Below are 24,409 nucleotides of genomic sequence, written 5' to 3'. Positions count from 1 at the left end.
ATCTTTTCGCTGGGCTTTTTGCGTAGCTCCACAAGTTTTGAGCATCCTTCGTATGACGCTGGAAGTTCTTGCAATTTACGCAGTAGATTTTGTCTTTGCGTACTGTCTCTTTTTTTTTTTTTTTTATGTTGCACTCGCCGGGTCCGTGCGACTCAATGCATTTCACGCAGCGGTAGTTGAGGTATTTTGAGCCGTGTGCTCTATCAGCTGGCATTTGTGGCATCGCGTTATGTCATTTCTTTTTATTATTTTTTCCCATTTTATCCTCAAGTAATTTAGATGGTTGATGTTTAACAGATTACTCGTGTTGCTGTGGGAGGATATTTGAATTATGTAAATTGTGAGCAATATGTTGTTCTCCCTTGATCTTTTCGTCGTAAGCCGCGAGACTTTTGTGAAATGGACATCGTCTATTTGCAAAGCTTGTAGATCTGTGAGTATTTCTACCTCAGTATAACTATTGTTTAAACCTTTTAATAAATAAATGTGTTAGTTTTCTGATTTGTTAGCCATGTAAGTCCAAAAGGCAGTGTTGGCTGCGAGTAACGTTTCTTCGACTTTGTTGAAATCGGGTAGGCTTTGGAGGTGGAGTACGTGTTTACCTCTGTGAACTCTTTTGATGTGGAAGTTTTTCATATTTAAGCGCTACCGTATCCTTCGGATCCTATAATGTTACGTTGATTGGGAGTGGCCTGGTTCCCCTTGCAGTAGCTGGGGCGTCCGTGCGCTCCTCCGCGGTGCGTCTGGTAGGCCGTCCGTTGAGTGCCTGGCCTCCCTATGGCGTTGCTGGGGGTGGGCCTTTTGGGTTGTTCGATGGAACTTGCCGCGCTTGTGGCGTTGATTGCTTCGGTGGTGAGGTGGGCGTGTGTTTTCCCGTTTTGCCGCGTAGTACCTCATTCTTTTTTTTTTATTAGTTCCAAGGTTGAACTTGGCGTTGTGGCATCTTTTGTTGATCCCGGTTGTTATTGTGATTTGCTGGGCTCTTGGCACTGCAATATGTCGAATCTGTTTTTTGTTCGGATAGTGAAAAGTGAGGCTTTTTATAGGCTTCATGTTTTCGCTTTTTCCAGCCTTTTCGTTTTGGGAGGAGTGCTCTTCTTAGTCTGTGCTTTTTTGGTTGCCCTCTAACCGTTTAGTCCTTAGGAGCCTTGTGTTGCTAGGAAAGTTCTCGGTCGATTTTTGTTATTACGCCGTATGAAGCGGCCAACAAGTCAGCCCTTGTTACCTAACTGTCAACGGCCCTCATACCGTCATTCTAACCTTCTACAGACCCAAGGACCCACCATATACTCTAACGATAGTTTAATGGCTAACGTACATAAATAGGTCAATCGGTCTGCACTAAAATTACGGGACGTAGAGGCCCAAAAAGTACTTTAGGTTTACAACGGGCTATTCACGACGGCCTGGAATTTATTACGTGCTGGTAACAATCACGGATAAAACAGGTATCTGCCATATGGAAAGAGCGGATGTGTATACAAAGAAAAAAGGGACTTCATCCCAAAAAACAATATCATCCACTACCTAAGACGGTAGAAAGTCTCCCACTCCTGAGATGGCGAAAGAACGAACTGTGAGTCGAGTCTAGGCCAGTCTGTGCCACACATCTCCCGCGTTCCTTTGGATCTTCAAGCCCTCGCGACAGTCAAGTCAACTGTTCGTACGACAAACGGGCAATCATATTGACTCTCCGTTCCGTCTAAGTAATCAAATTCACCGACTTCGCTTGTGTATGAGAGTGTGTATCCGTGTAAAATTAAAATAAATATACACATTAATAAAACGGTAGACTAAAGTTTTATTCCATCTGAACTACCCCTATTATCCCAAAAGAAATACGGGGATCGCCCTGCTCGTGGTGTCGATTGATACAATCGTAACGGGAATTTACGACTCCCGTTGACGCGCCTCCTCGCGAACGCGTCTCCCCGCGACTGGCCGAAAATACATTTGTAGTAATATTTTTCCTCTAGATTGCTCTTTTTATGGGAGGCTTCAATTCACTGCCTTGAGCAGCACAATTTGAGCGAAACGATTGCGAATTCTGATACTCTTCAGTATCTACAATAGCGACCTACTAAATCTCTTCGACCTGAACAAATCCACCCATAAACGCCTCATAATCTTCGCAGATGACCTAATCATCTATGTAACAGGCCGCAAAACCAAAGCAATAAAAACAGAGCTACAAGATCTTTTCGACAAAATCAACGATTACTACCACCATGGAAACTAAGAATCAACGCAGGCAAATACGAAACCATACTGTTCAGACCCAAGTCAAGTGAAATCGGCCCAGCAGAAAGAGAACACTGCAAAAACTTCCAACTAAGAGAAAAAGCAAACGAAGGGGCACTCATACCGCACAAATACTGCGTAAAATACCTCGGTATAAACATAGACGAAAAACTGAACAACAAACAACACGTCGAAATCCAACTCTCTAAGGCCATTAAAGCGTTCTGGAGAGCAAAAAGATTATTCTACTCCAAACACCTCAAGAGCAACGTCAAAATTATATGCTACCAAGCTCTAATCAGACCGATCATATCCTACGGCTGCCCAATCTGGTACAACATATCAGCTTCCCTAATGGAAAAATTCGCATATTCGAAAAAAAATGCATCAGGGCTTGCCTGAGTACTTACGGATCCGAATACAGCGGATTCAAAAAATATATCAAAAATAAAAAAATCTTCGACTTAGCCAAAATATTCTATTTTCTTGGATATCATAGGCAAATAAGAAAACTAGTCATTTCAGCCAACGATTATACCAGTCTAAACGCAATCGTTTCGCTTAAATCATGGTGCTCAAGACAATGAATCAAAGCCTCCCATAAATGGTGTAACTTATAGAAAAATATTACTGCAAAAATAGACCAAGAATTTTCTTAGCAAGACAAGGCTCCCAAAGGACGCGGGAACTCAACCCTCCCCCGAACCTGGTGGAGCAGGAACAAAAGGGCAGAAAGTGGTCAAGAAGATAAAAGCAAGGGAGAGAGGACAACAGGAGACGTGAACAAAAAGAAACGAAATCATGAATTCAGCAGAAAGCTCCACGTATTACAATCGCAAGAATCCAGCATATCTCAAACACAGCAACACCCTCAAATAAAAATAATAAAAGAATCCACAAGACCAAACTCTACTTTAGAACTGATAAGGAAATATGCGGGCTAGCGGGTATATGGCCTCTCAGGACGGGAAGTCACGAGTCTTAGAGAGAATAATAAATGAAGCAACGTACGTCCCAGGTGCAGTCCAGCGAAATGGACAACGCAGGAGCCCATATCACCAGCAACATGGATACGGAAAACCAGACATATCCCAGACAGACCACCAGCTTCTCCAAGAAAATCACTGACACCACAGCCCCCTCAAATGGAGACAAACCGCGCCCAATATACATCAGCCACCAAGATTCAAAGAACGCAGTAAAACTCGTTGGGAAAGGTCTATACACAAAATCATCCACATTAAACGAATATACGCAGATAAATATGTACTATTCCGACAATATATGCCAGACATTAACAAAGCGAAAGAAATCCTAATTGCAGTTAAGACAGCCTTTTGCGCATATACACCCAAATCAGAGAAGTACCACACGGTTTTATTAGAGGGTCTAAACAATAGCTTCTCCGGGACAAAAATAGTTGCAGAGTTACAGGCACAACAGGTGTCCGACGTCCAATTCGCCAAAGATCGGTGTTTCGCAACAAAAACATCGATAGAGAACAATGTATTGCTCCTAATTCACATAATTCAAGTATCCTCACAAATTAATATTAGTAACTTACTAAAAATGAACCGTTTAAATTACTTTAGGGTAAAATGGGAAAAAATCAGAAAAAGTGACATAACGCAATATCAAAAATGTAAACTGTATGGAGCCGGACGGACCAAGTGAGTGCAAAATCAAAAAAGAAGACGCGACAAACAAAGACAAAGTGCACTGCGTGAACTGTAAAAACTACGGATATGCTGCTTTGTATAAAGGATGCCTAAAACTCGTTCAATTTTGCAAAAAACTTTGCGAAAATATCAACAAATGCAAAGAATCAATAACAAACGCATTGCTCAAAGAAGCTGCAAATTCATCCCGTTAAAGTTCTCAGACATCCTAGAAAAATCAATAACCCAAAACCAAGTCTCCGGTATTGATTATACTCAGACTTAGTTTATTTATTCAAAATACACTTGACGGTTGCAGCAGCAATCTTTTCGTATTTGAGATACCGATCCACACCTCATTCGCCACAATAGTATACCACCGTTGAAAGACTGTTTAGCAGAGACCGATGAAACATAAGCAAGGTCGCGACGAAGCATAAACATTAGCAGCCTAACAGCCATCAAAATTCCTACGGTCCTTCGGCCAAATACTTGGAATGCTTAGGAGACCATGGTCGCGCACGCCTAACGAACGCGTGCGTAGTGGAGATATTGAGAGGCGACAAAAAGAAACGAAATGGATTAAGAGATAAGTTGAGTCGTGTCCGAGAAGCGTGATTGATCAGTCGCAAGAGAATCGTAATTAAATTCTACGCACAAGTCGAGTCAATGTAACGAAATCGTTAAGCGAGTTAATAAATACATTGTTAAAAAAAATGCCGAGTATTTCTTTGGCATCATACACGTCCTACTAACCATCAGTTCGTATATTGGAAAGAGAATGTATCAGGGCTTGTCTGAGTACACATAGATCCGAACATAGTGAATGTAAAAAATACGTTAAAAATACAAAAATCTACCATTTAGCCAACATACACCGCATTCATTGTGACATCCTAGAACTGACAAGAAATGACTTGCCCAAAACTTCAAACATAAAACAAAATAGCTTAATTTTCAGTTGTCTATTTCCAAACGAATTATACCAAAAAATACACTCAAGACAGGCTAAATGTACAGTCCGTAGATACTAGGTGGAGATACAATACGGCTCTTCCGCAAAAAACACAAAAGACAAACACAGAAAAAACATAGAAAAGTATTATTGGATACAGAAATCAAAAAGAAAAGGAGAACCGCGAAACGTCACCAGCGTTCAATCTCTCAAATTGTAAAATAAATGTAAATATTGTAACATATTTAAATGACATTCTTTCTCCATCCCTTCCCTAACCTGTCCACCTCCGCCTCTTTTCAGTCAACCTCACAAAAACTAAAAATAAACTACCGACTTGTTCAGTTTTATCACGAAACTCTCAGGGCAAAAGAAGAAAAGAGGCCAGTATTGTATAAAAGTACCGCTTATGAGCAGCTTTCATACAATCAATTACCGTAATGTAAAAAACACGTAAATCCTATTCCAAATATTTTATGGCTACGTCATGCCGTCACTTTTAACGATACTTTTGCCAGAGCCACTTCTCAACTGAAATTTTTTGTCTATCGAGTATGTAACATACGTAATCTGTATTTTCTTGGGCAATAAACGTTATAATTAAAAATTAAAAAAGAACTCGTTCTCATCCGATAACGAAAGTTAAGATGAAGAAAGTACTTAAATGGGCGACCGCTTGGGAACTACGTGGTGTTGACATTTTTATTTTTCCAATCTTTTTTACTTTCCTAATAATTTATTTTTAATGATCTATAATCTAAACATGGAGAAATAGAAATGTTTTAGTATTACGCGACTAATACCATATACCACTCATTTTTGCACACATTTATATTTTTTCAAATATTCGTTTTTTGTACATTAAAAGCAAATAAGAAAATCTCAGCTAACGCTTGTACCGCGCTGAATGGTTCTTTTGATGTAAAAATTTGATTGTTCTGTGGGGCATGCTAGCAGAATCCTTTTTAGAGATGTGTCTAAAACAAGAATTCGCAAACTCTATAAATCAACACAGGGCAAACAAAATAAAAATATCTCTAAAAGGGACTCTACTACCATGTCCCACAGAGCAATCAAATTTTTTGCAAATAATTATTTTGTGTAAAAGGTACCTTAATTATTCCAAATCTTCTCTTTTATCGTAGAAATAGCTTTATTTTAGATTGTATATTATGAATGATATCAAGCTTTTGTCTCGTAATTTTTTTATTTATTCTAGATATCGAGCTGGAAAGCCGACTTTTGCTTCATTTTTACTACGGATTATTGAAGGGCGGTTTATATCTTTTTTTCTATTTCCTCTATATAAATGAGTCGATTTGCCTCTTTGTTAGGTTGACATCGTTGTAGATATTTAGGTTGCAGTTCTTTTCGAGCTGATTTTGTAATTTTTTCTAGTTTGTTTCTTTGTACTTGTATCTGGGTCCGTCACTCTGTATTTCTAGGGTTAGGAAGTCAAATTTATTTTTGTTTATCTGGAATACGAGAGCGTTATAGTCGCAATCGTAGTCTATGATTTTGAGTGTTATTTGCCCGTAAATTAAGGAATTATAATTGTGTGTCTCCAACGCATATGACTAGGTATGAGCCTCCTTTTGGGCAAGAGTCAATCCTTTCTTCATGCGTTTTTAATGATTGTTTTAGTTCGTTTAATTGTGTTTGTTGTACATTTAGGGCTTTGAATATGCATTTTTTGAAGTCTTCGATAAGTTTATTACGTTCAGCTGGGGTATGGTTTTCGTATACTTGGTTTCGGCTTATTTTTTTACTTAGGATGTCCGAGAACTTTAACTACGGGATGAATGTACGGCTTATTTGAGAAATGCGTTTGTTTTTATTCTTTGCATTTGTTGATATTTTCGCAAAGTTTTTTGCAAAGTTCAACGAGTTTTAGGCATCCTTTAGACAAAGCAGCATATCCGTAGTTTTTACAGTTCACGCAGTGCACTTTGTCTTTGTCTACCGCGTCTTCTTTTTTTATTTTGCACTCGCTTGGTCCGTCCGGCTCCATGCAGTTTACATTTTTGATATTGCGTTATGTCACTTTTTCTGATTTTTTCCCATTTAACCCTAAAGTAATTTAAACGGTTCATTTTTAGTAGGTCACTAATATTGATTTGTGAGGATACTTGGATTATGTAAATTAAGAGCAATACATTGTTCTCTATTGATGTTTTTGTTGCAAAAAACCAATCTTTTGTCAATTGGACGTCCAACATTTTTTTTTTTTTTCTTCGTGGTGGAAATCCGCACGGACACCCACCGCTTCTAGGGGGAGGAGCGGACTCCAACCGACTAAAACCTCCACAATGGTCGTCCCTCTTGCGATCGAGGGGTGCCCGGGAACCGCTGAGGCGACTCACCGGGCACGACCGACATCTGTAGTGCTTGCAACTCTGCGACTATCTCTGTCTCGAAGAAGCTATTGTATGGAACCTTTCGTGAGACAGTGTGATGCGTCTCCGATTTTGCGTATATGCGTAAAAGGCTATCTTAACTACATTCACGATTTCTTTAGCTTTGTTAAAGTCTGGTGTACTTTGTAGGAATAGCACGTGTTTATCTGCGTCTATTCGTTTAACATGGAATGATTTTGTGTTTAGAATGTCTCACTGAGTTTTACTGTCTACTTCGAGTCCTGGTGGGTGATGTATATTGGAAGCGGTTTGGCTCTATTTGTGGGGGCTGTGGTGTCAGCGTTCTTCCTTGTAGAGATTACTGGCCTGTCCGGCTTGTGTCTGGCTTCTCGATAGCGTTGTCGCTGGAGATGGTCCCCTTGCGTTGTCCATTTCGCTGGGATACGCCTGGCACGTTGAGGGTTTCGTTGATGATGGTATACCACCTCTCGGTCCATTCTCTTTCGGACTTGTGACTTTCCGTCATGAGAGGCCGTATGCCTACTTGCTTTATTCCCTAGGTTTTCCTTCTGTTTCCTTATTATTCTTATATTGTTATTATTTAAGGGTGTTGCTGTGTCCGAGATAGGCAGGACTCTTGTGATTGCAATACGCTGAACCTATTTTTCGTTCGTATTGCTGATAATGGGGAGCTATCTGTGAATTTATGGTTTCGCTTTTTTTCTTGACTGTTGTTATAGTGAACCTTATTTATCACTTTTCGTTATTGAATATCACTGTATAAATTGACGAACTCACTAACAAGTCTTACGCCTGGTATTCTTGTCTAGTGAGGTCCGACCTGCTGGGGGGTTCACAGCACTCCGACGACAAAGAACGCATTCAGCTTGGCATGAGCGTTAGTTCAAGTAATCAATTTTATTATTTAATATTATTGAATAAAAAATATTTATGACATACAATTATGCAGGAGCATAAAAAAGATATGTAAAATCTTCGGCTTCGTTTCCAAGAAAATGGTTTGTGAAGTCGAGTAAAGGGAATTTCATAATTGATTTCCGCGAAAACAAAGCGGAAAATGTCATTTTACATTTTTGACTTCATTTTCACCGCGCGCAGGGAATCATCGCCCTTCGGTGTGTGTCATAATTTTCGGCACATGTATTTTTGCATTCTTTCAAATGACATACGTATGTATAATACTTGTACAGTCTCCAATTCCAAATATTGAATACATGTAACATTATCGGAAAATATAAACAAAGCAATATATAAGTAAGTACGTATAAGAGAATGATACAACGTATGGTGACAATCGTTTAATGCTAAAAAGATATTTTCGTGACATATACGACCATAGCTTATTAACACTTAGCCAACCGCGTACACCAGAGCGAGGTACACGCTTCTTTGTCCACTGCAACCGCACAAGCCTACCTATACGTTGTCCACCGTACATTTTTTCAAGTAACGAGGATTAATATTCACTAATACTTGAAAAATAAAGGAGTCTAAAAATTATTCAAGTGGTCAATTATATTTTGCGATGATGATTTTGTTTAACGATTTCACATATTGTTTATACAAAACATCAAATAAAAAGTATGTATTAAAAGTATAAAATGATATAGGTAAAATTAAAAACATTAAACATGATTAAAGATAAATGACACGACTTGAACGTGAAGTTAAAAATTCATAATGCATTTTAATATTTTTTTAAAGTGTGGTATCGTTCGACTATAACTTTATTCAGTCATAACTGATAGTGTAACTTTTTAATTAACTTTATGACCACTCAATTGGTGTATTTTGTTACATATTGTACTTTATAAAAGCGGGAATAGAGTCGCAATTAATTGGAGACAATTCCAAGTAAAGAATAACCGATAATAACAACAACAACAAAAAAGAAAACGCGTTGCTAAAATCAAAAAGGGGGATCTCCCCGTTCGGTCGCTCAGCGATGTTCTTCACAGAGAGATCTGCCTGTTCTGTTGGCTAAGTGTTAAAAAAAGTAAAAAAGCCAACACCACACGGAGTTCCCAAGCGGTCATCCATCTAAGTACTATCCGTGCCCAGCGCTGCTTGACTTTCGTTATCGGACGAGAACGAGTATTTTCAACGCGGTATGAGCGTTGGCTGAGGTAATTGGTTTTGTTATATCATGTTATCGAGTAGACAAAATATTTAAGAAAACGTATAACTATGTACGAGGATAAATGATATTTTTAGACGTGTATTCAAATGTATAAAGTTTTTCCTAGATTCATTTCCCAGATAATGGATTGTGATGTAGGTACATCGTATGTAGGTACGCGAATACTTAAAAAGTAGCGAGTCAAGTGGACGCAACTTCATAATTGATTTTCTGGAAAACCAACTCTTGTGTCAACAATTGTTACTTTATCCTCGACTTATCTTTGTATAGGGAATCAGCCCCTTTCGACTTGCACCGTCACAATCCTCTAACTTCCTCATCCACTTCAATTTTACAACTGTAGCGGCGCTCGGCATTAAATTTTCTAACGATTTCTATCCCGTTGCTCGCTACACAAAGACCCTATTCTTCGGATAAGATGATTGGCAGATGTCGATATACCTTCACACTATATTTTCAGCTAGCCTACAGACCCGCTATAAATCCTAGGATTTGTTAAGCTAATGTTCTTCAAACGAACAAATAGTCTTTTAAATCTGCTTTTAACACATACGATGTTTCCCGCCGGCAACTTCCTCTCAAGGGCGGTTGGCATCCATTTTCAACCACCAACCTAGAAATCAACCAATTAACAGCAATTTCTCTTACTTTCCTAACGACAATTTTCCTCGGCGAATCCGATGATCTCTATCCGTAGACAGTCGTTAGAAATCAGTAGCGAGTCGATAGTCAATAGCTGACCAGAGTTCCGCAACACATCTCGAGCAATCATCATCCGAACTTGTATCGCTCATCGTACGCATTGCCTAGAAGTCGAACTTGTAATCGTGAACCGCCAATAGTAATCGCGAGTTCTACGCAAAGTATAATATCTAGAGTATTCGTTAATAAATATATATTGTTAATTATATCCGAGTGTTTCCTCCGCAACTATCACGACTTATCCACTTCAAAACTATTTAGATTCACTGGATTGCGTACAACTACCAACAGCAAAATACTAACATTCACGGACGACACAACTGTACTAGTCAGGTGACACCGTAGAACGGTTTCCTTGGTCTGAATTATAGTAACTCGGAAAGATCGCCGACATACAGACAATGTCGGCGATAAAGCGCAAATGCTGACAAGCAGAAAAGGTCGGAAAATTTGAATAGGGCTTAGCGGCACTCGACAACAAAAATTTCCAATGGTATCACCGAAGCTCTAGTGCCGACAGGTCTAATGAACTATAGATATCCGTATGGTCCTTTCGACGAATATTTCGAAGAAGGCGTACGTGGCAACAGTCGCGGATACCTAACGAACGCGTGCGTAGTAGGGATATTGCGGGACGACAAAAAGAAAAGAATCGAATAAAGAAAACAGTTGAGTTGTAACCAAGATGTAAGAATCGTCCGTTGGAATCGAGAGTTGTACGTAAAGAGTCGAAAGCGAGAATTGTTAATAAATATACTGTTAAATACCACCGAGTATTTGTTTGGCACCCTACACGTCCTACTCCAAAATCACCTCAGGGCTGACGGCCATTAATGTATCTCGACACCGCGGCTGTTGATCCTCCGTTAGCCACCAAAGAATCAAGAGTCGTCAATCGAGAGTCGTTATATCACACTCTGTCCTAATATTCTTGACCGTTGCTCTGTTGAATTCACATAATAAACTCTGCCACGATATCTAAAGTCTGAATTTTTCTTACCTTGCTCGTGAAACCTCTAAACCTAAGCGAAATGATTCGAACTACGCGAGGAAATGATCAGTGATTTCTTAATTTGATTACTTCCCGTGCCTTCGACGTAAAACAAATACTCTAATTGTCTCAGTCATATTACTACCAGAGCGTATCAGAAAAATAGAAAAATGATTACAAGATAAAAGCAAACGCCAGTCAATTTAACCACATTATATTTACAATACGAAAACGGAAAGCACCTAATGTCCAGCAGAATGATATGCATCTAACACAAACAAAGCATGTTAAATACTAAGACTCCACTTAGATTCCACTATACTAAATCAATTATAGACAAAATATGGATAAAAAGAAGACAGATGTACTGGCTAACTACTCAAAACTTTAAAGTCAGCATGGAAAATAAACTAACAATTTACAAAACGATAGTAAAACCAATTTGGACGCACGGAATATGAGGGGAGAGGCAGCAACAATGAGTCACGTAAATAAACCAGAGTCGCCTCTAAAAGATATTCAAAACAGTAGTCAACGCCCCATGGTATGTCAGGGACGAGGATATACACAGAGGCTTACAAATACAAAAAGGTCAAAGAAGAAATTAGCAGGTACGCAGAAAAATATAAGGAAATATCGGCAACATATTCAAATCACCTATCTGCTGAAGCGTGTAAAAACTAAACAAAAAAGAGACTGAAAAGAAAACGTCCCACTGACCTCGCTAAAGAAATAAAATAAACAAACTGTAAGATGGTATCCTGACTGATGGGAGTTAACCACCAATATGTTACCAAGAAACGAAGTTAGAAAAATTTACCAAATGTCTAGCTGGACAAATTGTAAAGTACAAATTAAATACACTACACAATTAAATACACACAGGGTTAAGTATCCCTGCTGCGGTTTTCCATTCAACTAAATTATTCGGTAAGAGTTTGAAGAAGAAAGTTACCTTTGCATGCAAAGATTCGTTTTTGCTTATTTTATCTGTTAACTAAAGTACCGGGAAATAACTTTCATTGCAAAGAACCGGTACATTCTATTATCGCTAACAAAATTGTGGCATTAGTGAAATTTTTACGAACTCTTATTTTCTCGTTGAAATGTTCCGATGTATTTATAACACTCTCTGCTATTTCTTTTGCAGTTTTCCTACGCGGGTCATATTACCGTCTTATAATATAATTTTGTATCAGTGCGTTCCCTAAATTTTCTATGATCGCACATCTTTTTGTCAAATACGTCGGTTTCAACAGTCGAATAAAATTTTGTCTATACGTTTAAAGGATACAGAATTTCTTAGAGAAAGAAAGGAGAGCAGTAAGAACAAAGAGAACCGAATACCGCAGCAGGATTAAAAAGAACATGAATTTAATTTGTAAATATTTTGGATTCTTGCATCCTGATATTAACCTTCTGCTTAATCTATTTTCATTGTTAAGAAACATTTTAAACGCTATTTACAATACAAAGATAAACTACTTTATTTAAGTATACCACATTGTGAAAATAAAGATAGTTTATTTTTGTACTACATATTTGAAATATTTTATTCGTACTGTAGACCAACAACTACTTAAAATGGTATTTAAAATATTTTTCCTATAAATTTGATCCAGCACCGCTCAAGCACAGTTAAGATATTCACACAGAAAATTAAAAAATAGAATAATTTTTAATTATATAAATATCTAACTCACCGGTTTCATCAGTTCCTGTAAAATATTATTTCGAATCAATTTTACACTCTCACACAAGTTGTGACAAGTTTCACCGTAATTAAAAAAGTATCGTAATCAATATAGAAGTAGTCGAGTAATAACAATCTTTTAATGTTTCAAAAATCATATAGAGTAAATAGAAAAATAACTATATGCTGATAATATTAACATAATTTAACCGATTGAGACCCAGGGTTCTTTGAAAAGTCCTGAACAGCGCGATAGCCTCTTAATCGATTGCGAAAAGAAACAAGCGGTACAATAGCGCTCGTCATATCTGTTATTTTTATTAAATAAATCTATATTTTTATATGTGCGTACTATTAGTTTATAAATATTTCACGTTTTGTTCAGTAAAAATTATTAAGATAACAATAACATACAAAATACGGTCAATCGTCCGTAGCGTTCAAATTTACTGGGACTTTTCGACACAAAATTTAAGCAGCGCGATCACGCTGCTTGGTACTTAAACGGTTAAAGAAATAACGATACGTCTAAAATGCGCGTATGTCCGATATCGACGATACCGCGTTCCGTAACTTGTTTCCCGTCGAATTAATCTTGAATAACAGATTTACGAGGAAGAGTAATGACTCAATGCGCGAAGAAAAATTGACAAAGTTAAAACTCGAAAACAAAATATCGAAGAACGAACGCTGAGAAAGTCTCAAATTGTCTTCGACGATCAAGACGAAATTTACGAATGCTTACTGCGGACGATTATGCGATACGAAGCAACTGAAGCGAATGCCGCGACGCGATGTACGGCTGAACGAATGCGATTAAATTATCGTAAGACGATACGAATGATTAACGATATACTCGTCCGCGAACGCGTGTCTATGCCGCTCGCATTTAAAAGACTTTCACGAGACGGTTTACCAATCGTTCGCTCATTAAAATGATAGTGACCTTCGCGTATGCTTGGAGATACTGTTCACAATTGAAGATTTCGCACAGGACTGTCCACTGATCGTTACGCCTGATGGAACGACTCTGTCTCCACCAACGCTTGCAGTCATATCCACGAATGCTAGAAGATATTGACGCACCGAATAAGCCAGCTCAGAAAAGTATCAACTGATCGTTACAACTGACGAAACGATATTACCTGCTTGAGCGCTTGAAGAGCGGTTCTTTAATCCACGTTCAGCATTTCGAAAACACGGAAACTGACTCTCTGTTACATGTTCACAATTGAACTACTCGAACGAGATCGCCGATACTGTTATTAGACTCGAGCGAGCCCAAGAAGCATCGTGTTAGACTAGAAGGCTCATAACGGAGGGCCTGAAATACGCACGCTGATTGGTTTTCAAGAAAAACGTCAAACGGCATATTCGCCCGCAAGATGGCGATTACTGCGTGAATACGCCCCAAGTGGGGGGTCCTTCGCGGGAAGAGCATGAACGATACGTGGATGAATGCGAGGCTTCGATGATATTGGGTAAGGGCGGCACTCGACCGCTCGGACCGTTAAAATCCGTCAATTATCCTTACAAGAAATTCATAGCTTAAGAAATTAAAAATACTGCTACGAACGTTGAAGGGAATCGTTTTAGCTATTGAAGTACCATTCTAAAATAGCGCCTTGACTGCGAAAGCGAGCTACAACGAGCAACAACGAGATAAAAGCTACATATTATCCAAAATAAACAATCCAAAATATAACTATTCTTACGATAAAAGAGAAAATGGGTAAACAAAATAAAAAAATATGTCTAAAAAGACTCAGCTGGCATGTTCCCACTGACAAATCAAATTTTTAAGTTAAGTGAACCTAACTCTATCGCTTCCTTCAAACTGCCTCCAGAGAAAGCTCCCCTCCACCAAGATGCAGGTAAAGCGTTGCAGAACATCAATAAAAACATTGGGTCTAGATATTTCATAACATGTAAAACAACGGAAAAGCTATACATTATCGGCACTCACTTTTCCAAAACACACACACACACAACGATCACATGGGTCGAGGATAATTAAACAGAATTATTATCTCTGAAACAAATAAACTGAAAAATAAAATAGAGCGAGACATATCGCTAAATAAGACAATCTTCATATTCTCTAATGAAACGTGTAACCTTGGACAACCCAAAACAACCAGACAGTAAACTAAATAAACTACTTTACGAATTATAGCCAACTAGAAATCATTTTCTCTAAATTAAACGATAAAAAATCATCCGGTTTCTACGACATCCCGAACATTTCGCTCAAACGCTTACCCAACAGAATAAAATGATATTATACAGTGCTGTTTAATAATTTTAACAGCCATCACAAAAGAAAAAAAAATAAAGATCGCTTCTCACTCTCAAATCTATATATAAATATCCTACCCAACATAAGCAAAACATTCGAAATAGTCATAAATAACCCCCTAGTCTCCTTTTGCACAAAGATAACGTAATCCTAAAAAATAAATTCGGCTTCCTTAACAATCAATTTTTAATAATCTAATGGTAGATCTCAATTGATCGATCTCTTTAACATGTGTTTCTAAGGAACGAATAAGTAATAAGTGCTTCGTTTACTTTGAATATGTTAATATGTTAATTCAACTAACCAAATGAAAGAATTGTGTAAGGACAAAACTAATTGGTCCAACAGGAAGATTCACCTTTTTCTTCCATGGTTGTTCATTCTAAGAAAACCAGAGATGTTAGCTATTACAGGCCAGCTTTTAAAAATTGTGATATAAGAATTAATCGTTGCTAAAATGATTTTGGTTACGAATAACCAATATTGATGACAGGAATTCTTTTTCGGTTATCGATAACCATTCTAGACGACGGAAATCTTATTTTGATTACCAATAATCATTACCAATGGCAAAAATCTTTTTGATTACATCCGACGATATGAACGATGATAACAATAACAATAACACATATACAGTAAGTCGTACGAAATTACAATTGAAATATACTTATGCCAGTTGTTTTCTGATCCATGTTCATTACTGAAATAATGAAAGAACGCATTGATGAGAATACAAAAAAATATATAATCCCATTTTAAAAAATCCTGCTTACTAAACAATGTTCAAAACATTGAAAGCTCGAAGAAAAATAATCTTCAAGTAGGAGAATCATCAAGGAGAAACATAATGTTGTGTAATAAATATTGTATATTTTGAATACCATTCCCAAACAGTTATTCGCATATATGCTGAATTGTACAAACCGTCGCCGATTTAAAAGGCACTATAAAATGTAAACAATGTTGAGAATTTTCAAATGTATATGTGACGTATGTTAGATAAGATTCATGCAATAATTTCGTATTTCGTATACGTTAAAAGAATTTTGCAAATTCTGTGATATGGCAAAACATAATCCAGATTTAATTTTCTGTAGAAAACAACCGGGAGTTGGTAAGATTTATACTCGTACTAGGTTAAATTGCAGTTTTGAATTTGAGGTTAAGTTTGGTTTATTAGTTTTAAGAATACTATTTTTTTATGAAATTCTTACTGAAAGATAAAACAAATTATTTTATTACCGTTACATTTAAATAAATATTTGATTATTACAAATTTTAACTATAATATATTTTCATCAGAAATATATATAGTGATATTGTTACATAAACAAACAAGAAACTTCCTTAATAAAAAATTACATCTCGTTTGTACCTTCATTGTTGATTATATAACAGTAATTTTTCAATACATATATGTATTAATAGTATATGTGTCAAAATTCTTGTATAGGTATATGTATCTATATACAATTTTTTACTTTAACTTCTACCAAATTAATCTTTTATTTACATTGTACTCTATTTACCCAGAAATTTATAAAATGAAGAAGTAAAATTATAATTATTGGATAAATAGATTTATATATAAAAATATCATCAATATCGTACAATTGTTATATGATAATAATAACATCGTGTATACATATATAATTAAAATAGTCCACTATTGAACTTTTTATGATAAAAACCGAATTTTTTATTTTCAGCAGTAGGAAGGTTATGCGAGAACTGTGAAGGTAAATGTGTAATTTGTGATTCTTATGTAAGGCCTTGTACTTTGGTTCGGGTTTGTGATGAATGCAATTATGGATCTTATCAAGGGAGATGTGTTATATGTGGTGGACCTGGTGTGTCTGATGCCTATTATTGCATGGAATGTACAGTCCAAGAGAAAGATGTAAGTTTTTTAAAAACTAATTTAATATGTGTTCTTAAAATATTACGTTCTTTACTTTTCAGTATAAAATTATGAAATTTGATTTATTAACCCTTTGCGGACGGGACGGTTTGAAGTCAACCGTACCGTATCGTGGAACCGAGCTGCTGCCGCGATAGTCATTTAAAATTGCCAGCGCACATTTCTGCTTGGACGCGCTTTTCGTTCATAGAAATCAATTTCTAGACATATGTACATGCGCATATTCTCCACAGGATAAATAAAATAACACACATATGTGTCTTTTGTTGAGGAAATAGTAGGTTGGTATGATCACTAGTTCCTACATGCTAAGTTGGTACGACTTCTAGCGACATTCTTTTGTCTAGGCGTCGGTCACGTGTTAATTACCTTAGTGTGTCCGGTGTGTTCCATGTTTGTACTTGATGGTGAAACACAGAGTATACAAAACTAATCTGAGTGAATCAATAAATACCAAACTCCAAAAACCTATTGATTAACATGTTTTGATTTTATCAGTTGTTTTTACCGAATGTGTACGTGTTTTTCTCTCATATCGACGCATTTACATGGGACACATATATGAGTCGTTCGGCTCTATCAGTTGTTTTCGCCAAACGCATATACCAGTTCCATGGCCAAATTGATGGTTTACGCAGAACGCATACATGCAGCAGTAGTCCGCAAAGGGTCAAATTGTCAGATTGTTAACTATTGTGATTTATATCTTTGTTATTTTTCATTTCATGTCATACTTCAAAGCTGGTTCACGATCTTACTTAATTTTATATATATATATATATATCTATAAGAAAAGTCGAATAGTAAAAGATTTAGAGAAAGGCAAAATTTAAAAATTGATCGATCTGATTGATATAATTATAATAAATGTATAGTTCATTTCTCATAGTTTGTAATTTATAAAATTTGTAATAAAAGCAATTTGTTAATATTTTATACCCCAGCATAAACCCAATATCTTTGTAACCAGAATTTTTATCTTTTTTTTTAATTACCTATAAATTATACATTAATATACAGACATTTATGATATATTATAATTTAACATTCATATTCTTTAGCAAGAAGAGGGTGATAGTGAGAAAGGAAGAGATAGAGAGAGAAAGGGATAAATATTTACATGATTTTCTTGTTTATGTATTTAATAAATACTTTAATTCACAACTTCCATTGTAAATATTATGCTGGATTTACATATAAATCTTGTTTAAAACATGTTATCAATTCTTTTTCTTTGACAATGTCAATCGAATAGAGATTGTGCAGCACTACTATACCAAGTATAATGTACTCCAGTAATAAAACTACAACATAGAGTGCTACATTTTAATTTATTTAGACAAGTATTTTCATAAAAAATATATGAAAAAATATCTAAATAAAAGCAAAAGTTATGGACAGTTATAGCATATTAAGGAAGACAGAATATGCTGACATTTATATATATATGACTTATAATGTGTAGTAATAGATTAAGATTTTAAATTTGGTTTGTTGCAGCGTGATGGTTGTCCAAAGATTGTAAATATTGGGTGTTCAAAGACTGATATATTTTATGAAAGGAAAAAATTTGGGTTCAAAAAAAGATAAGGACTGGTATCAACAATTTTTTACGCGTGCAAAGTGTTTCTAATATTGCAAATATACAACTCTTTTTTATAAAATTGTAATAATTCCTCCTTTTTAATTTAAAACTTCAAATTCGCGTTCATAGAATCCTTTTGTTACAAAATATGTGTACGAATTAACGTTTTTGTAAGTTGTAAAGGAATCTAAAATAGAGAAATAAACTGTAGTCGTGCGTAGAGAAGCGCTGTACTTCTTCTTTTACATAAATATTATCTTGCATAAAATAATGCTGTGTTTTGAAAAATGATATCAACACTCTTTGTCAATTTTGAAAATCTTTATTTTAATTGCATATTTAGTCCATAATTTAATTTATAAAATTAGTTTTGTAATAGACTTGCCACTCCACCAAGAATCCACTTACTAGCTCTCTCCTTAGTTCTTAAATTGAACGTCCACACGTAAGTAGGACTTCGCGATCGTGTTTTATATACAGGGCATTCATACATATTCTTTAAATCTTGTTTGTCCTGTTTAATCGCCCTAATATACATTATTGGTAATAATGGAAACAATTCTTTAAATCGCGACTCCATGATACATCCTGCTTGAACGTCCCATCGTGCACCTTCCATGTACAATCCGTTTATATATGCGCCTTCTCTTGGTGCTGATCTGTAAAGTTTTAGTGAAAAATCTATTATTACTCTCTGGAATAAGATTTATACAAATTGTAACTGAATTTTGTTAATGATGAAAACTAGTGAGTTTATTTAAATAAACGTACTTGAAATAAAATATTAAGAATATTTAAAAACACAGTTAAGATATCTATTTGTATATATACATTTATACATATATATGTCGAAGATGAAAAGACACCGAGCCTTCCCTCTAGAATTCTTTGGAAAATCCCCAATACTTTCATCTTTAAGTTAACCCGGTTATAATTGTCCGAGATTTGGGATAATGAACTTGGGTTCGAGGAGACAAATAGTCGCCGAACGTAACCGCAGTCTCCGGATGAACGTTTTACCTAATACAGGTATAGAATAATCGTATAGCTCTCCTTAAAAAGAAATAGTTATAAGGACACTTGACAGTAAACATTCCAATGGTCTTTGCCCCGGGGCTCGCCACACACAGACCCTATTCTTCGGGCTCGATGATTACCAAATGTCGATGCATCTCCACAGGACATGTTCAGCTAGTCTGAGGGCCCGTTATAAATCTTAGGATTTAGTTAACTAAGATCCTTCAAGCGGACAAACAGTCTTTACTCTAACAGTCCTTAAATCCACCACCCACTACGAGAAGATAAGGGAAATCTGCTTTTCTCACGAATGACGCTTCCCGCTAGCAACTTTCTCTCAAGGGCGGCTAGCATCTTTCTCTTAACACCGATATAGAAATCGATCAATTAACAGCAACGTCCATTTCCTTCACTTTCTGAACGAGGATTGTCCTCGACGAATCCGATCATCTCGTACTCTGAGACACACCCCATCATAGTTTTCCTCTGGAGTATCACTGTGACGGAGAGAAACATTCTCGTGCGATCTCATCAGCGAGTAAAACAATGTCTTTACGATCAGTGGATATTTCACGTTTTTAACAAAGAGTCCGAATTAGGCTTTGGAAGAAAGTATATTCGTTATCCCGTTGACCGCGGATTCGTTATTGAACCTAAGGTAATTGTCATTAGTATCTCGAGTATCTAATTACCACGGTTACTTGTCAAATTCTGTAATAATCGTATTTGTACTAGTAGATATCTTCTCTATTGCGTAATAACAATGTCTAATCCAAATGAGGATTCCTTACACGCCCCTAATCATAAAGTTAACCTGACATATATATATATATATATATATATATATAATAAGATACTCGCACATTCAGTAGTTATAAAAAGTATTTGTACATCATTGTACTTATTATAGCATTTACATAGCTACTAGTTAATTAGATTCATATACATTAAATCTAATGTCATTATTTATTGCTTCCCTTATGGAGTGACATGACTTCTAGTTCAGACAATACTTCGTTGCTCGTTTTCGCGGTTATGAACTCCACTCTCTCATTCGTTTAACCTTATAAGTCCTCACAAGTTTACATCGCGTTCTCAAAAAAACATACGAACTTAATAATAAAATGATTAATAAATAAGAAAAAGTGAGCGTACATATACTATTTACATTATATACAATACTATAAATGAACCAACGCTCTAAGCCTGCGTGCGTGTTTATACGCGCGTGTGCCTCTTCATTCTCTCCAGCTCATCCGCAGTGATCTTTTAGTCATTTAATAGTATTATGTGATATATAATATAATAATATATATGTCGGAGATGAAAGGACAACGGGGTCACCCGTTGGAATTACTTGGAGAAACCTCAATAGCATTCACGAAATAACCCAGACACAGTCATTCGAAACTTGGGACAATGAGCTTAGGCTCGAGGCGACAACCGGTCGCCGAGCGTAGCCACGGTCACGGGATGAACGTTCCACCTAACAGAAAAGTGCCAATATTATGAGACACACATTGTGTTAACAATCAAACCCCGAGCAAGAGCAATGTCGCAGCTACGCGAGTCTGCCTATCAACGGTGGCTGCAGTTTTGTTGGTATCCCGGGCCAACGTTCAACAAAGCGAACGCGATCGTAAGGAGAGGAAAGTTTCCATCGGTCAATTATTCTTGTGATCTCCTTGGAGAGTTATACATCGTCTAGAGAGCAATATACCGAGCGTCACAGCGAATGTTACTTTTGTGCATAGAATTCTATTCTGAGTTTAACAAAAAGTTAGCCCGTGGACCGTGGATTCGCTATATCGAACCTAAGGTCATTACCATTAGCGTCTAGTTACCGCGGTCACTGGTCGATCTTACTTCATCTGTATCCGTGATAATAAACGCTATCTTGATTGTGCAACAACGATGAACAACCTAGGCGAAGATTCTTTACACGCCCATAACCCAAGCCCCGACGTCAACCCGACATATATAATAGTACTCTCGTACGACTACAAAAAATTGATGCTGCGAAAATAAAATGTAGACTCTGCTAAAAAAAAGGGTTCATTGAAAAATAAGGATGTGTATGTACAAATACTTTTTTTCGCCATTATACATGTGCGATAAGTATAGTATACTCGATATTAAGATCATACAACAGGGAGAAATAAAAATAAAGGATATGTTTGAAGGAATGACGGAGTAATGTTTTCAATAATTACGTGACTTCTTCTTTGGTTTTTCTCAGTACTTCGCAATATAAACACATTTTGTCCAATGGCCATTCATTTCTGCGTGCGGTTTGTTGCATAATTGCAGTTAGAAATGATTGAGGATAGAAAAAACCACCTAGCCATACCGACGGTGGTAACTACATAATGATTCGTTATGTTATTAGAACAGATTAATTGATGAGCAGAATAAGATTGCAATAAAGTTGAATAATAATGTTGTAAGGTTTTTTAGATTATAATGTTAATTGGCAGAAACGGGAAATTTTGCGTTTCGTACACAATATTAATGACCCGTTAATATCGTGTGAAAGAAGATTCGTTTTTATTCTTTAAGCTATAATATTTTACCAAATGTCCTTCTGGACAAATTGTAAAAAATTTAAACAAATAGTCAATAAAAAAAAATAAAAAAAAAAGATTCGTTACTATCTGGTTTGTCACCTTCTCGAGGGTTTGAATATAGTTCAAGCAGAGGATTGTTTCTCAAGTTTAGCTAAAGGGCATAAAATACAGGATACTAAAGCCGAGCATGCGAAGAAATAAAGCTGCTTGAAAATGTTAAATTTTATAATTTCTATTTTTTCTTAATGAAAGGTATTGTAATAGATTGGAGCGATATTCTCAATTAATATGAATTTACACAAACTCAATCCAACTATGTTGCATTCAGTTCAGGCAGATTCATATTCTATATACTACAGATTGTCTACAGATTAATTATCTGAAGATGAAAACACTTTGATTCCTGTCAGTTCTCACCTATCCTTGTTTTAGTTGAATAGATTTAAACACTCTTTTACAGTTTTTTTTTTTTTTTTCTATCAGGAAGGGATACGAGTTATTAAAATTTCACTTTTTATGGGTAGAAACAATCGTGTGCGTTGAACGAAGTTTGATTCTGTCGCTCATTCAATTTTCCTATGTTTATTTTACCAGTTTGAGTTGAATTCCAGGCATCAAAATTTGCCACGAATTCAATTATCAATTTCACAAACTGAAACATTTCGATATTAACAGGGCATTGTTTTATACAGTAATAAAAGTTACAATAATAGTAAAAAATAAGTAAATGTTTACGTTAAAATCTGCAGTCCAATTAGATAATTCATTTATTCGATACAACATATCCGTGAACCAACTGTTTAATCCTAATTCTGAAGGGTAAGCTCGTTTTGTCCAAGACGGCGGAACAGCATCCATCATTATATAATTTTGTAGATCTTCCATCTCAGGATTAATAGTTAATTCTCCCTATCAAAAGAAAGATCATCAATTAATTGACTGGCCTTATATTACACAGCAGCATTTAAAGTTTGAAAATTCAAAAGATTATGAAACTTCCTTCATCTACCATCAATAAATTTGAAAAGTTATAACTTTTTCTACAAGTAGTTCCATTCAATATAAACAATTTCGAATTTAATGTCATATTTCGATAGTTTTAAATTGATCATTTTCTAATTGATTTAATGATGATAGAAGAAGCACGGCAATACGTTCCAAGAGTTGTAACAGTAATTTGGGTATCATAGGAGAATGTCGCTTTGTCATTGCACTCGTCGTATGATATAATTCTACAATGATTTCTTTCTTTATGATATATTTCAAAGTATTTTATATAACATACAATTTGAAAATTGAATTCCAGAAACACATAGAAGAAACATTCGGTAATTGCACAAAAATCGGAACTCAAATGTTGCAATTATGGGGATATGGAGACTGTTCTAAAAACTGAGATCTTAGATATGCCCAAAGTAGAAGAGGATAATGCGAGTGAAAGAAAAAGAGCGACTGAGAGTCGAAGCATTCGGCAAACATTAAACCTAACCTCAACCTAATCCTAAGCTGAGACCTTTAATTCAAAGACCTAAATTTTCTATTTTTGATTTCTGATCAATGAAACTAACCAATATGCATATTCGCTTACTTTATAAATAATAATTAAAGACGTATTAATAAGTAAATATAATCCAAATTATTTGTTTGGATTCATCTTAATCAGAAAGATCTCACAAATATGTTAGTAGAAGGATGATTTAGAAAGGGTAAATGATGAAACAGTTTTAGTTTTGATTTAGTATCTAGATACATTGTCTCAGCGATATTCGATTTCCGGTACGTCAGGGGTCCCGTAGGGGGAACGACGCCTATGCAATTGTGCATGGGATCCTTTTGTGTAATTATCGAATGTTTCCGTTTGTCATTTTTAAATGAAATGCACATACATTACCAGCTAAAAGTTTGAAATCACTCTGTCAGTTGTATCTCTATTAAATATTTCATTAATGTCGTTATTAATTTTAAATTAACGTTACAGTTATTAATAGTAATTTATTTTGATAAATTTTTAACGAGAGAGTTTTCTAAGATAACAGAATTCTGGTTCTTTTTTAAATCTTTGTGTTTTGTAAAACACTCAATAATTACAATTTTTTACTGGTAAACATATATATAGTGTGTCCGGTTTATCGTGAACCGCTGAAATATCTCGAAAAACACGAATGTCACGAGATGTTTCAGAAAAAATTGCACAACATGAAGAGGAACATATTATATGCTAGTGTGCTTGACATTGCGGTGACCTTGAAACCTGATCTTAAA

General features: G+C 35.9%; 3 protein-coding genes, 1 long non-coding RNA gene and 1 pseudogene across 5 annotated transcripts in view; 1 reads left to right on the top strand and 4 right to left on the bottom strand.

Annotated features, from left to right (window-relative positions):
- LOC139996450 (fatty acyl-CoA reductase 1-like) overlaps nt 1-24,409 on the bottom strand; it is a 294,969-nt gene that overhangs the window by 42,195 nt on the left and 228,365 nt on the right. The window lies entirely within an intron of this gene.
- On the bottom strand, nt 9,236-9,354 carry LOC139996769 (5S ribosomal RNA; annotated as a pseudogene).
- LOC139996488 (uncharacterized) overlaps nt 12,093-24,409 on the bottom strand; it is a 50,995-nt gene continuing 38,678 nt past the window's right edge. The window contains exon 2 of the long non-coding RNA XR_011802255.1: nt 12,093-12,937. This is a non-coding gene — a long non-coding RNA (uncharacterized lncRNA). The remainder of the gene's footprint in view (nt 12,938-24,409) is intronic.
- Nucleotides 16,093-18,788, top strand: LOC139996481 (PHD finger-like domain-containing protein 5A). The gene is made up of 3 exons (XM_072020859.1): nt 16,093-16,171; nt 16,767-16,957; nt 18,479-18,788. The coding sequence occupies exons 1-3, from the start codon at nt 16,120-16,122 to the stop codon at nt 18,566-18,568; spliced, it is 333 nt and encodes a 110-aa protein (XP_071876960.1). The 5' UTR covers nt 16,093-16,119; the 3' UTR covers nt 18,569-18,788.
- Nucleotides 18,913-23,234, bottom strand: LOC141445727 (dynein beta chain, ciliary-like). The gene is made up of 4 exons (XM_074112176.1): nt 23,157-23,234; nt 22,883-23,056; nt 21,794-21,942; nt 18,913-19,222 (listed from the first exon to the last, which is right to left on the bottom strand). Exons 1-4 carry the CDS (start codon nt 23,232-23,234, stop codon nt 18,928-18,930), a joined length of 696 nt encoding a protein of 231 aa, XP_073968277.1. The 3' UTR covers nt 18,913-18,927.

Source organism: Bombus fervidus, chromosome 18, assembly GCF_041682495.2.
Source record: "Bombus fervidus isolate BK054 chromosome 18, iyBomFerv1, whole genome shotgun sequence".
Taxonomy (NCBI): Eukaryota; Metazoa; Arthropoda; class Insecta; order Hymenoptera; family Apidae; genus Bombus; species Bombus fervidus.
This window is presented reverse-complemented; position numbering and strand designations above follow the sequence as displayed.

Bases quoted from the DNA above. Each gene is read 5' to 3' on its own strand.
- LOC139996481 (XM_072020859.1), top strand. From the start codon at position 16,120: ATGGCAAAACATAATCCAGATTTAATTTTCTGTAGAAAACAACCGGGA. The intron at 16,172-16,766 runs GTAAGATTTATA...TTTTATTTTCAG, and splicing joins TAGAAAACAACCGGGAGTTG to CAGTAGGAAGGTTATGCGAG. The intron at 16,958-18,478 runs GTAAGTTTTTTA...GGTTTGTTGCAG, and splicing joins GTACAGTCCAAGAGAAAGAT to CGTGATGGTTGTCCAAAGAT.
- LOC141445727 (XM_074112176.1), bottom strand. From the start codon at position 23,234: ATGACATTAAATTCGAAATTGTTTATATTGAATGGAACTACTTGTAGA. The intron at 23,057-23,156 runs GTAGATGAAGGA...TTCTTTTGATAG, and splicing joins ACTTTTCAAATTTATTGATG to GGAGAATTAACTATTAATCC. The intron at 19,223-21,793 runs GTAATTATTGAA...AAAACTTTACAG, and splicing joins AAAACCAAAGAAGAAGTCAC to ATCAGCACCAAGAGAAGGCG.